The sequence below is a fragment of the Pseudorca crassidens genome, chromosome 11 (genome assembly GCF_039906515.1).
Source record: "Pseudorca crassidens isolate mPseCra1 chromosome 11, mPseCra1.hap1, whole genome shotgun sequence".
NCBI classification, from domain to species: Eukaryota; Metazoa; Chordata; class Mammalia; order Artiodactyla; family Delphinidae; genus Pseudorca; species Pseudorca crassidens.
In genome coordinates this window covers 81,831,679-81,846,948 of record NC_090306.1, presented here as the reverse complement: position 1 = coordinate 81,846,948, position 15,270 = coordinate 81,831,679, and the positions used below count along the sequence as shown (strand labels likewise).

Sequence of the window (15,270 nt, the reverse complement as noted above, 5' to 3'; positions counted from 1 at the left end):
AACTGTACACTTGAGTTTGAAATACAATCAAGATAATAAACCTATCCATCACTCCTAAAAATAAATAAATAAATAAATAAATAAAAGCAGCTTGGAATACAATAAACCAACTCAAAAAGCTTGATTATCAGCAAGGTTATATTATGGTAAAGAGATCGGTCTTTCTATATATTCTATAGAAAGTCCACTGAAAAGCACTCAGCAAATAACAGTAAATTTAGACAAATGTCAGAGAAGTCTGGCTTGAATTAGAATATAAATAATAAAAATGTATATGGCAATGCTAGTTTCCTAGTCTAAAAATTATTCAGTAATTCCAATTAGACAATGAATTATTTAATAAACAGATGAATAAATAAACATCTTGAAGCAGATTATCATAATTAACATACAAAAAATGACTTGAATTTTGTGTTTTATGGGCCAATATGATAATGAGAATAACATTGTTGTAAAAGTTATAAAAATTTATATGTCTAAATGGGGACAACTGCTCATGACATAAATGTAGATGTTTTCAAATTTACAAATGGACTGTGCTCTAATATTGATTAGTTCTTTAGAAATAAAACATTTTAACAAAGGATCAGTATAATGAATTGTATTTAGCCCATTTATAATTGAAGAATATAAAACAATAGTCTCCCAGAAGTAACTAGTAAACAAAATAATAAAATTGAATAAGAAACAGACTTTTTTTAAAAAAGTAATCATTGGACCTTTTGCTTCCAGTAACAGATAATCTGGAAACATTCTGCTGGCTAGGAAACTGGAAAAATACACTTTTTTTTTTCATCTGCAAGCTAAGATGCTAATTTCAATACAGAGTCAGGATCTTGGGAAGGAAGTAACCTCCGGATCTTGGGAAGAGAGTCCAGGAGAACACAGCAACAGAGACTGGTATCCAGGGCCCACCAAGGGTGAAAAGCCAAAAGGGGCCACATCCTATGAGTCAGAGTAACTGAAAATAGGTCGAAGAAAGAGCATCTCAGCTTTAAATTATCTTAATCTCTCAAATTGGAATAATGGGACCCTGGAGTAGTAGTGCCTTCATGCATCTGGTAAAAGCAAGCATAAATCTTCCCCGGAAGAACAGATCATCTAAGGCTTTAAATTACTTTTACAAAATATTTAGCAAATATAGAATCTACCACATAATCAAAAATAACCAGAGTAACCAAACAGTCGATGAAGTAAGTTCTTCATTTAAGGTATCAATAGAATAAATGCAGATGGAATGACAGAAGTTAGAAGCCCCTCATGGCTTACTTACCCCTCCTCCAGTAGCCTTCAACCAATGACAGATAAAGGTACAAATACCACAACCTCCCAGTTCTCTGAGGCATGTTCTATACAGTCTCCTAGAGGTCCCTCGTGGGAATAAGCCCTGTACCCACAACAGCAGCCTTCTCATGAACTTCCTGTACCTTGTATTCGCTTCCTTTCCTTCTCTGTCTCATTTCACCCCACCACCCTGCTTCCCTGGATCACATTCCAAATAACTACTACACTCAACTCCTTGTCTCAGAATCTGCTTCTGGGGAAACCAACCTGGGAAAAGAGTCAAGCTGACAACACCTGAGCTCACCGGTAAATCTTTACATCATGACAAGCGGGACAACCAGGCATTGCATGGCTCCTGATGCAATGCAATAGGGAGCGTGCATGAAGTATGCGCGCCCAAAAAATGTAAGATGCTGGCAAGAATACTTTTTGAAAATGTATCACCTGAATACAAGCAACCTGGTAGATCTAATTACCAGGTAGAGAAACAAGTTAATCAACACCATAAGAATAGAAACAGCCAAATCCAGTATGTGGGAAATCCTACAGGGGGATAATTCAATTTCTTCGGGAGTAAGGAGAGGGGGAACTGCTACAGGTTACAGAGAGAGACTTAAGAGACACATAAGAAAATAAAATGTATGGGAATGTTTGGATCCTGATTGGAACAAACCAACTTAAGACATTTTTAATACAATCAGGGACACAGGAATTTTTTACTTATTTTGTAAGGTGTAATAACAGTAACATGGTGGTTTTATAAAAAGAAAACAAAACCTTATCTGTTAGATAGATAGACCAACACACAACACATACACACACAACACATACACGTGTATATGCTGAGGTATTTGTTGGTGAAATGACATAATGTCTGCTTTAAAACACTCTGGGAAAAAAGAAAGTGTTGTCAGGAGAGATGAAATAAGATTAACAAAATATTCATAATTATTGGTACTGGATGATGCATACTCAGTGACTTATTTCACCTCTCTATATTTGAAATTCTACATAATAAAAGTTTTTAAAAAGGGAAAAGCATTTTAAGACAGGATGTGTCAAAAACATGACTTCAAGCCACTGAAAGTGTTAGATAGCCAGAGACCTCTAACCAGTGGTCCTCAAGTTTTGACGTGTATCAAAATCTCCTGGTAAGCTAATGAAGACCAGGAAGGTCCAGGCTAGTCGAAGTATGATAAGAATTTTTAAGAAGTTCCCAAGTGATACTGATACCGATCAAAGTTTGAGAACTATGGCTGTCAAATTCCATCTGCAAAGCTGCACTCAACAACCGAGAATAGGCAGAGCCAGATTAGCAAATCTCTGAGAAAACAATTATTACAGTAATTATTACCAAATCCCTCACACATCATACACACTCTGTAAATGGGGTGAAATAGGAAAGTAGACACCCACATGTCTCCCCCACCTCATTTTCTATATGGGAGTTACCTAATGAAACAGATAATTCAGGGGTTCAACCACAGGCAGAAGAAAGAAAGAGGAGGGCAGACCAATCCTCTGAGAGAAGTCACCTCCTGGAAGGAGAAGAGAATAATGGCAGGAAGGGGTTGGGACAGGGAGAGGAGGAGAATGAGTGGGAAATGGAGCAAACAGAGGAAGAAGATAAGAAGAAAGGGAAAAGAAGAGAGGCAACAGAATAAATGAAGAAAGAAGGAGAATTTTCAAAGGAGGGAATCAGAAGAGAGACTTAAAAAGGAGACAAAAGGTAGAAGGCCATGGATTCATTCAACAAACATTCATCTGAGCTCCTCCTCTGTGTCAGGCAATGTGCTGGTACCAAGGATAAAACGGTGACCTGAACACGCTCTCTTCCTTCATGAAGCATCACTCTAGTGGGAAATGGAAGGGGAGGGAGTAGGATAAAAGGGAGGAGAGACAAGAAAAGAGGAAGAATGGGGGAGGGAGAGAGACAGGGGTAGGTGGGCATGAGGAACGGAGAAGGGAAACATCTGAGTGAAGACAAGACACAAAGAGTTTCATCTGCCACTGAACCACAGAGCATATGATCTTTTTTTAACATCAACTTGGTCAAACCTATATCATTTCTATCTTTGATTATACATCATCACTGAAGCACAATACTGAAATGCCTAGTTTCCATAAACAGATGTTAACCAGTAGTACGATTTATACTTATATGTTCATATGTATATATATATTAATGACCTCATATTTTTTCATTCAATATTTTACCTAGAAATTTTTTAAATTTTCTTCTGGGGTTTCCTAAAGACTCCAATATTTCACTTAATCGTAATGCGACCTCTGCCACCACCACCACATCAATGTCTTCCATTTTATAGCAGTGAATTATTTCATTTATCTGCCACAGAAGATAAACCCACTAAAAAGAGAAAATACACAGTATAATCAATTGAAAGTAACTACATTGTAGAAAGAGTCACATTTTGTAAAACTTAGTACTTCCTTGAAATCACCATCTTCTAATCATATGGAATACTATACAGGTACTCCTTATTAGTTGATCTTAATTATAAGTAATATAAAGATCAATAATCCTAATAAGATGATATTTAATGATCTATCTGTTGATATAAATTCACAAAGAAGATTTACTTAAGCTTATAGTCTGCATATCTATAGCCATAATGGAAAATTTATCATATGGTTTATATATAGATATATATATATATATATATATATATCAGTGAAGATTATCTGTATCTTCAAAATTCTCATTCTCCCTTCAAAAAGCAGTGGTTAAGATCACTATCAAAGGCATCCAAAATAGTGAGGGGGAAGCGGATGTTTCAAGTTCCATGCTGGGTGCCTTGGAAGCTGTCTTTCATGTCTATAACCCCAAAGCTTAGCACATAAAATTAGCCATCACAGTTTGGGAGCTAAAATGAGAAAACAACATTTATGCACCCACATCATTAGTTTATTAAACTATATGATAAAATCATGCCCATGCAACCTTATGTAGCAAATCTTAGGAGGCCTCAGAATCATAGAAGACTGTGTTACTGTTAAAATATTCTCTCCTAAGTTTCCAGGTTATAATATTCACCTGTTCTACCTTCTCCTTTCCAAAGGAGAGAGCTCAAAAATATACTATTGATATTATTACCAAAAAAACTGAAATGCCTTACTTGTATTTTCTATTATTAACCTTCTTAATGAATATATCCAAGTTCATATAACCTTAAACATACTGTATTTACTCCTCCCTGAAAAACCTGAAACACCTCCCTGCTTCCCAAAATTAAACTGAGGCAGAAGTGCAGGGAATACACTTAAAGGAAAGGCTCACTCACCACTACATTTAAAGAATAGTATTGATAATTATGAGGGTGGGTAAATAGGGAAAATTTAGGTTTGAAATGTGCATCACAAATTAAATTAGCAATAACAAAAAGCATATGAAGAGAAACAAAAAGGAATACTTTATTAGTACTGATTTTCTGGGTGAATTTTGCATAGTCATTTCCAGACACATTGACCCGCTGAATTCCTACTTTGCACTTCTGCCATAGGAACATTATCATGTCCACAACGATTTCTTTATCAGGCTGAGCATTCTGAAAACAAAAGTGGTAAAGTAAATTGATAAGAACAGTAAGATATAGAGATATAGGTAAACAACATTTAATGTGTGCCAGGCAACATTCTCAGAGCTTTATACTTATTGCAGTGAACTGAATGTTTGTGTCAACTCAAATTTCTTATGTTGAATTCCTAACTCCCAAAGCAATGGTATTAGGAGGTGTCTTTAGGAGGCAACTGGTATGAGGGTGGGGCCCTCATGAATGAGAATAGTGCCCTTATAAAAGGGACCCCAGAAAGAGAGTGAGAGACTCCTTTCTGCCAAGTGAAGACACAGCAAGAAGACAGCCATCTATGAACCAGGAGGCAGATGACGCCTTGATTTCTCAGCCTCCAGAACTGTGAGAAATAAATGTTTGTTGTGTAAGCCAACCAGTCTAGGGTATCTTTGTTATAGAAGCTCAAATAGACTAAGACATATACCAGCTCATTTAATTCTCATAACAACCTATGAAGTGAGTACTATTACTATCATCCCCACTTTACAGATGAGCAAACTGAAGCACAACAAGATGAAGTGGTTTTTCATAAGATAAAATGAAAGAAAGTAGCAGAGCCAGGATTCAAACCCAAGAAGTCTAGCTCTAGAGACCTCACTCTTAACTGCTCTAGGCTACTTGACCTCTCTAAAAAGAACAGTTCCAAATACTTTTAGGCAAGTTATGTAAACCTATCAGTTTCATCCAGATTTGAAGTGTGTATATACTTCTTTCTTTTTAAAATTTCGGTATTAAAATAATAAAGAAGGGACTTCCCTGGTGGCGCAGTGGTTAAGAATCTGCCTGCCAAGGCAGGGGACACGATTCAATCCCTGGTCCAAGAAGATCCCACATACCGTGGCGCAACTAAGCCCGTGCACCACAACTACTGAGCCTGAGCTCTAGAGCCCATGAGCCACAGCTACTGAGCCCGCGTGCCACAACTACAGAAGCCTGCACGCCTAGAGCCTGTGCTCCACAACGAGCAGCAACAGCAATAAGAAGCCCGCGCACCGCAATGAAGAGTAGTCCCCACTCGCCGCAACTAGAGAAAGCCCGTGTGCGGCAACAAAGACCCAACGCAGCCAAAAATAAATAAATAATAATAAAGAATGGAGAGGTGGAGAAACTAATAAGGGGAAAGGGAATGGGGAGCTGGGAAAGGTTATGGACAAAAAGAAAAGAGAGACATGAAGGAACTAAACTGAACATCACACTGGATATCAACAGATGACCCAAATCAAGTATATCTCCTCTCAGTTCAGTTACTTTGGCTCTTTCCAAAAGGAAAATAAAGTTATTCACTGTATATGAACTAGAAAGATAATGAGTTTATGATTAAAATATATCAAACCTCGAGCTCCTTTGGGGCAGCTCTAAGACTTATTTCACATATGCAGGACCATAGTACAGTGCTTGGAAACATAACAGAGCTCAAAAAATGTTTACTGAATTGAACTGAACTAAGATACACATGGTTTTTTAAAAAGCAGAAAGATGAAAATTTCATGCACTTTTCAGCCTTGATTGGAATTTTTTGGTTTGGTTTGCCCACGATAATAAGTATATTTGCTATCAAATACCTTTCTTTCAAAAATTAAACACCTGTCACAGGTTATAACAAACTAATAAATGAAGGAATAGAAAATATTATAAGAGTGGAACTTCTCGAGTCCCTTACTGTGTTTCACTTACCTGAACAATAGTTAATATAGTGCTCTATAATTGTGGTTTTCAAACATTTTTTTATAGCAGTAAAACCAAATTTTCAAAGGAAATTCCCTCAGAATCTCAAAAACTAATAGGAACAGCTTAGGGTGTTACGGCCTAACGCTGGCTCCTGAGGAGCCTCAGAGAAGCTCGGGGCGGGGGGGGGTCCCTGGAATTCAGTTTAAAACCAGTACTATACTAGTTTTGCTTAAATATCCATACCCACAAATCATCATTTCTAAATACTGGCCATTGTGTGCTAAGTGACTCCAAATAATAACCAGGCTTTGTACTCAGGGACTGGAAAGCAGTGTTTTAAGAATATTAACTCTCACTAAAACCACTGCCTCATTTCCTTCATCATTAGAAATATAGCTAACCTCCTCAGTGCTTTGTGTCCACCTAGAGGGGTGGGATAGGGAGGGTGGGAGAGAGAAGCAAGAGGGAGGAGATATGGGGATGTAGGTATACATATAGCTGATTCACTTTGTTATACAGCAGAAATTAACACACCATTGTAAAGCAATTATACTCCAATAAAGATGTTTAAAAAAATGCAAGAAAGAAGAAAAACTATACATATATACAAGAAAAAAATAAGAAAATCATGTTAGAGAAAATAGATGTTAGAACGAGTCTTAAGTTTAAGAATAAATCTGGCAAAAAAAAAAAAAAAGAACTATAGCTAGCCTTGGAATTTCCCAAGAAGGAAGAGACTGACACCCAAAATGATGACAATAATAAAAACAAATTTAAAATTACAAGTCAGGGTATAAATTGATCTCTTCTAATGATTAAACAATACAGAATTTCAGCAAGGTGAAATTCCTGTGATTTTTAAATCTGGCTTTAAATTAAGTAAAAGAGCCTCCTTTGACACTATTACAAATTATCCAAAATAGCTTTTTCACCTGTGGAGAGCCACAGACACAGGAATACAAGGTTGCCGCCAAATGGAAAATGTCTTCTGAATATCCACAAGTCTTCACAGAAGTATCTCAATTTATAAAATACAGGAAAATGAAACAAAAAATTTCGTCACAAAATTTCAAATAGAAAAGGCATAGAAACACAGAAATTCTACAAAAGTGACATAAATGATATCTGGGCAAATAGTATATCAATAAGACACTTTAAATGCTTCTGTATGAAAACTAATCTAAGTAGGCTCTAATTCAGTTAAAATGGACTATTAATATTTTCATTAATCTGCAATCTGTATGCCAACTATGTCCATAATGGAATTGAGAAGGTTTATAATATTAAAACATATAGAGCAGTTGAAATAAAAATAACAAAGGTACCTATTCAGAAACCATTAGAAAAAAAAAAAAAGCATCGTTACTTGGTACAAATTATTTACCACAATTTAGCAGCCATTCAATGCTAAGAATATGATAAAACATAAAAGTATAGGATTAAATAATTCTCTAAAAAACAGAGGCTGCAGATTTTCAATTATATACACAATGACTTTTAAGACGTAAAAAGTTTTAGAATGGAAAACTCTGCGTGCTGGAAACAGAGAGGAGACCACCAAACCTTCCCTTACCAAAGTGAACTGATAGATTTGATTTGCTGCCCTGCTGGCCTCTCACTGATAAGGTAGCAGCTAAGTAGAGCCTCATTCTTCTGCTCAAAACCATGACTCAAAATAAAATCCAGCATCCTTACAAGGCCTAGGAACCTGCCAGACCAGGCACCCAGCTATTTCCCTGAGCTCACCTCCTACCGCATTCTCAAATGCCAGCACCACCACTAGCGCACTCCAACCATACATGCCTCCTTGCCATTCTTTCAACAATCAAGCACACTCTCACTCAGGGCCTTTACATTTCCTGCTCCCTCTGTCTGGAACATTCTTTCTCTCACCTCACCTGTAGAGAGCATATAAAGTCATCTTAGTTTTTCAAAAATGCAAATAAATACTCACCATGAAGAGCAATTTTTTTACCGTTAACTTGACTTCCTTTGTAGTTTTCGAGGGGAAAGATCAAACCTTTGTTTCTCTTTACGTTGATTAAAGGTTCTATTGCAAGAAGAAGAATTAAATCTTTCTCTGCTTTCTTTGACTCTGGATCATCCTGCCTCTAAGAAAAGTATATCCCACAATTAATTACTTCAGTGTCATGTTAATAAAATAAAAACAAAGTAACTATTTTGCATATATTACCTGGAGAAAATCAATAAGCTGCCCAGCTGCAGATTCAAATAAACTCCACTCCTCATAAGTAAAAGCTAGTTTTATAAATTTTACAGCAGCATCCACAGAAATAACATTTTTCCTTCTTATAATAAGTTCCAAAAGAGAAGACTTTGGAAAATCAAGCATGCCATCTGCACTGGTATTTGACACTAGAAAAAGAAAGAGAGGGGTTTGGATGTCATTTGTGCAAAGAAATATTTACTAAGTATTAAATGTCAGACACTGCCAGGCTAGGTAAACAACGGAAAAGACGCAAACACAACCCCTACCTTCACAGAGCTCGCACGCAGGTGGGGGCAACAAGGAACCTTAGGGGGCAAATATCTTGGCGCTGTGTGGACAAGAAAGAAAGGCATCGGACAGAGGTTTGGAGTAGGAGGTCGGTCAGGGAAGGCCACCCCAGAGGGAGGAACATGGAATCTCAAAAAGAGAGGATTAGCAAGAGTTGACTAGTGAAACAGACAGCTAGAGATCACAGACTGGGAGCTCGGAAAAGAGATCTCAAATAGGGGTATAGCTTTAGAGTCATCATTACATATCCACAGTAAATGGGCAACAGACGGCTGCCTAGGACAGAGCAGCAAGGAACCCCAACAAGTAAGAGAAGGGCCGCGGGAGCAAAGGCTGCAAGGGAGAGCGTTTAAAGAGAAAGGAGTAGTCAACAGCAACAAATACTACAGAGAGCAAAGGGAAGAAAAACACTGACTTTCAAATTGAACAATAAGGAGATTATCCCTGACACTCTCTGTCCATGACAGAAGACCGCCAAGTATAAGCAGGAAGGAAAGAATTTGGGACAGTGAAAACAGACAACTCCTTCAATAAATCTGACTCTAACAAGAGGAAGAAATACAGGGGAGGAAGCTGGATAGGGATGAAGGGCAGTCTGCAGAGATTAGGCCCAAAGACCTAAAGAGGAGGAGAAGGAACATTCCTTCCACTTTAATGACAGACAGTGGATGAAGGTAAATTTTCAGGTGTGGGTGAAGGAAGTCAAGAGAATTCTCCTCTGAGATCTCGTACCTTCCTTGTGAGGAAAAGATGAGCCCAAACTGCGGCACAGAGGCTCCTTGCCCTCAGATGGGTGCACACACACACGCACATCCTAAGCTCACTTAGATAATCATGATGATGTTACAAACAATTTTATGAAAATTTTAAGATATAGATAAAATCAAAGTACTATTTACCAAACAGAAGATTTTTTTAAAATGAAAAGAAATTCTAAATCATTTTATATCTATGGAAGAAATGTAATCCATAGTTAAAAACATTTCCACAAAGAGAATTCCAGGTCCAAATGCCTTCACCAGCAAATTCAAACATTTGAGAAGAAATAACACAAATCTGACACAAACTCCTCCAGATAATAGAAAAAGAGGGCAGAACTCTCAACTCTTATTATGAGGCCAACATGACCTTGAGAGCAAAACCCAAAAAGGATATTATAAGAAAGGAAATCTCTCTCATGAACAGAGAAGCAGAAATATTAAACACTAGCAAGAAAATCAAGCAATATATCAGAAGGATAATCCTCACTGCCAGATTAAGTTTATTCCAACAATATGGAGTAATTAAAAATTAGATAAGCAATCAATGTAATGTACCAAATTAATAGAAATAAAAGACAAATCCATTCGATTAACTCAATAAATCTCAATAAACCCATAAAAAAGGTTTTGATAAAATTCAACAAATATTCAGGATTAAAAACATACAAAACTCTCATTAAACCAAGAATAAAAGAAACTTCATTAATCTCAAACAGGGTGTCTAAAAATATCCTTCAGCAAATATCAAAATTAATGATAAAATACTGAAAGCTTTCCATCTGAGATCATAAATGAGACAAGGATATCTGCTATCACCACTTCCATCCCATGTTTTACTGGAGAGCCTATCCAGTGCAAAGTAAGTCAAGAAATGCAAGAAAGAAGAAATTAAAAGGTTAAGAATTGGAAAGAAACATAATTGTCATTATTCACAGATCATATGATTGTATACATAAAAAATCCAAAAGAAAATCTACTAATACATTATCTGAATTATCCATTGAGTCTAGCAAGGTTGCTGAATTCAAGATCAATAAAAATCGGTATCAGTTTCTTAGGTATGGACTACCGTGCTAAAATTTTTGTTATTCATGTTCTACCATAAAATATTATTTTAACAACATATTTACTTATTAAAAGTTCTTTTCCTGCTATAAACAGTTCTGAGACAACATCACGAACTTCTACTTCATCTGTAACAACAGGTCCAGTTTGTAGTGTTCGCCGATTTGAGTCAGAGAGAGCCTCCAAGACAGCCAGAAACCGGGATGCAGTGCTATCAAACATCTCATCCAACAACTGTTCTGTGACAGTACGTGGCCACGGCAACTGGAATTAAAAAAAAAAAAATACAGCTCCCTTTTTTAAAGTTCCGCGATGTTTGATAGTATAAGGCGAAGACAAGTAAGGTGAGCTTCATTAACGCTAGAAGAGAGAGTGGTTGGTCTGTGGATGAGAGATGGCTGCTTTTATGGTTTTCATTTTTTGAGGTGTCACTCCAGACTTTATTAATGTTTATTTATGTCATGCTGCCATTACATCAAAAACGTTGCCATCTCTTTATATGTTTGTGTTTCCAGAGCAGCCTAAAAAGGCTGTTTATTAATAAATGGCAGCATCAGTCTCTATATGGTTTGTAGTACCTCCATGACAGCCTTTAAGAACTGATACTCAAACTTTGGTGGCCTCAAAATCTCTCAGGAGCTCTTTTTAGATTCACAGACCAAATCTCCAGAGATTCAGTGAGTCTGGGTGGGACATTTTTAGTAAACACTGGAGGTAATTCTAGTGCAGAAGGTCCCCAAACCCAAATTTGAAACACTATTTTATAGTATAAATAACAGGTCTTATGGTAGCTAACTCTAAAAAAGAGTTGACCAGCTGTATACAAGTAAGCCAGAGCCAGTTAGAGCCGCGTGCAAATCCCTAGCCACTGTGCTTTGTGTCGGCCCAGAATGATTTCACCCCAAGCAGATGGCCTGCCTCCACACTTTAGTCTTCTCTCTGACAAATGACCTGTTCTCTGTACTTAGATTACCAGGAAACAAGAAAGGTAGCTCTAGATGGCTTTTCTAGAATCCATGTCCAGTTAGAGGATATCCATTATTTCCCACAATTTCCTTGCTTCATTCCTCTTCCTGGGGCAAAGTCAGAAAGACGGAAAAGCAAAAGCAGGGATAAAGCTGCTTTGGACTATTTTTCCCCAAACAAAAACTTCCCTGCTTATTAGCTTCCATGTGCTTTCAACCCTTAGGTTAACTGACATGTTAAAAACCTCAGTAAAGCTTAAGCTTCATGCCCTGCCCTCTCTTGCTTTACAAACAGACGTCAGGGTTTCTTCTAAGATGTTTGCTATGGGTTAAAACAGAGCTTTAAAAAATTATATTTAAACAGCATAATAAACTTTCTAATAATTAGAAGTACTCAAAATGAAATGGTAAAACGTAAATAAATTACAGTGAAATTGTTTTTTAAAATATCCTAGAAAAACTAGCAAAAAGTGAACTAGAGCTATAGATTTATCATAGCTATATAGATGAATAACAAGCAAAAGATTTTAAAATATAAATATTTAAAAGACCTACAAAAAAATATTTAAAGGAAACACAATTAAAAAAACACTGGATTGGGGCTTCCCTGGTGGCGCAGTGGTTGAGAGTCCGTCTGCCGATGCAGGGGACATGTGTTCGTGCCCCGGTCCAAGAGGATCCCACATGCCGCGGAGCAGCTGGGCCCATGAGCCACTGCCGCTGAGCCTGCACGTCCGGAGCCTGTGCTCCGCAACAGGAAAGGCCACAACAGTGACAGGCCCGCGTACCGCAAAAAAAAAAAAACAACACTGGATTGTCAAGCATGACAAGCAAAATATTAATCTCTATAAAAACAATAAGCCTGGTGGTGGGATGAATTGGGAGATTGGGATTGACATATATACACTAATATGTATAAAACAGATACCTAATAAGAACCTGCTGTATAAAAAAATAAAATTCAAAAAAAACTGTAGGCATAATGAAAAAAGAAATGAGCCTATTCAAATACATTTTAAAAATTAAAATCTCTAGTAGATAAATGGTCAAAGCTGTAAAAGATAATTCACCTGAAAAGAAAATATAAAGAGTAAACACAAATATAAGGGAAAGTTGGATCAAAATAATAGTTAAAACAAGCCACTTTATGAAAACTGAATTATTTTTTAAATTAAGAAATAATAATATCAAAATGATAATAGCTTGTGGTGGAATTGGTACATGTGGACTGTGACCTTGGAGTACTTGTTTCAGAAATCGATTTGGCAATATATATCAAGAGAAATAAAAATGTTTGTCTAACATTATTCAAATTCTATACCTTGAATTTTACCCACAGGAAATAAAAGAAAGAAAAAATAATATACCTGAAGATGTTGATTACAGCAATATTTATAACAGCAAAGAATGGGAAAACAACTAAATTACTAGTAATAAAAAATATTAGACAAATCCTGGTACATGTACTGCATAGGGTATACTAAACCATCTTTTAAATTGTCAAGATGGATGAGAAGCTGAATGATATAACCCATGCAGTCAGTTCCAACCCTAAACACCATGGCTTCCATGACATCGGTGCCATAAGATGTATTATGTTAATTCCCCAACATAATACATCCACTCCATTCAAGCTCAGTTTCTCACTGTCTCACTGTCCACCAAAAGTCGTTGCTTACTTTTGCTTCCAAGCTATGTTCATGCTCTTGTCCTTTACTTAGAATGTTTTCCCCCCTTCTCCCTGTCTAATCAAATCCCGCTTGTTATTCCAAAGCCATTCAAAAAAGAACTTCAGGGCTTCCCTGGTGGCGCAGTGGTTAGGAACCTGCCTGCCAACGCAGGGGACACGGGTTTGAGCCCTGGTCCGGGAAGATCCCACATGCTGCAGAGCAGCTAAGCCCGTGCGCCACAACTACTGAGCCTGCACTCTGGAGCCCACGAACCACAACTACTGAGCCCGTGCGCCACGGCTACTGAGGCCCGCGCGCCTGGAGCCCGAGCTCCGCAACAAGAGAAGCCACTGCAGTGAGAAGTCCACGCACTGCAATGAAGAGTAGTCCCTGCTCGCCACAGCTAGAGAAAGCCTGCGTGCAGCAATGAAGACCCAACACAGCCAAAAACTAAATAAATAAAAGAAAGAAAGAAACAAAGAAAGAAAGAAAGAACTTCGACTTCATCTTTTCCATGTGCCACCACTCTTGAACCACAGTAGGCCTTCGATACATGGCTACTGAATGAATGAATGAAAAATAAATAGTAATAGCTCATACAACTGAGGACCTACCATGTGCCAGGAACATTCTAAGGGCTTTACATGTAACTCATTTAATCATCACCGTTATTTCCTTCTTAATTCTTATCACAAGCTATAAGTTACTTATTTATTATGTAATTTTTCCACTAGAAGGTAACCTCTACGTATCTTGTTCACAGAGCAGGTACTTTAAAAATATGTATTGAATGAATCACTAGAAGTCTGAATTAGCAGTCTTATAAAACAATCCTTTGAAAGTCAAAAAGATTCACTGTGAGTTAACAACTGTCCTATGAACTCAGAAATTTTCTGTAAAATAGATTTAACACACACTGAAATACTTTCGTTTGTAGAAACAGTAAAACGATTTCATAAATTTAAAGCAGAACATTCTGCAAAATATGCCTCCTGCTCTCTAACGAACACTATAGCATTACTACTTAACAATACCAGATGCAGGCTATTCAACAGCTCATCCAAGGAATTGTCTATAATTTGGCAAGCTACCACCCCCACCAATTACATACCACTGGTCAGTAAGGGATATGATTTGAAAGGAGGTACGAACTACATGCCTGGGATCAGTACTCAATTTATCTCAGAGACACTAAGTAGCAATAGAAAGCTACCATGTCCGAATATTTGTATTTAAATATGATTTATTTAAAAGAAAAAAGAAAAAAAAGGGCTTCCCTGGTGGCACAGTGGTTGAGAGTCCGCCTGCCGATGCAGGGGACACGGGTTCGTGCCCCGGTCCGGGAAGATCCCACGTGCCGTGGAGCGGCTGGGCCCGTGAGCCATGGCCGCTGAGCCTGCGCGTCCGGAGCCTGTGCTCCGCAACAGGAAAGGCCACAACAGTGAGAGGCCCGCGTACCGCAAAAAAAAAAAAAAAAAAAAAAAGAATTCCTCTCAAATATTATAAGAAGAAATGAGGAAAGAGAATGGCAGTCACTGGAGTAGTTAGAATACACTGAGCTAGAGACCTGGGTTCTGGTTCCGGTGCCGCCAGCAGCTGGCTTAAATGCTCTGGGCTTTATTTTCCCCGTCTGTAATAGAAAAGGACTGAACCAAATGATATCTAAAATTCCTTCCAGGTTCTGAGATTCTACTACTCTTCTGTCAGAAAGTGCTCATCTTCTTCCCCCTCACTTTCATTTTCAGTCCC

General features: G+C 37.6%; 1 protein-coding gene across 1 annotated transcript in view; it reads right to left on the bottom strand.

Moving 5' to 3' along the window:
• CFAP54 (cilia and flagella associated protein 54) overlaps nucleotides 1–15,270 on the bottom strand; it is a 310,761-nt gene that overhangs the window by 257,389 nt on the left and 38,102 nt on the right. The window contains exons 9-14 of the mRNA XM_067697614.1: nucleotides 10,952–11,150; nucleotides 8,737–8,918; nucleotides 8,497–8,653; nucleotides 7,475–7,560; nucleotides 4,716–4,850; nucleotides 3,502–3,652 (exon numbers count right to left, since the gene is read on the bottom strand). Of these exons, the coding sequence (XP_067553715.1) occupies nucleotides 3,502–3,652; nucleotides 4,716–4,850; nucleotides 7,475–7,560; nucleotides 8,497–8,653; nucleotides 8,737–8,918; nucleotides 10,952–11,150 (910 nt within the window). The remainder of the gene's footprint in view (nucleotides 1–3,501; nucleotides 3,653–4,715; nucleotides 4,851–7,474; nucleotides 7,561–8,496; nucleotides 8,654–8,736; nucleotides 8,919–10,951; nucleotides 11,151–15,270) is intronic.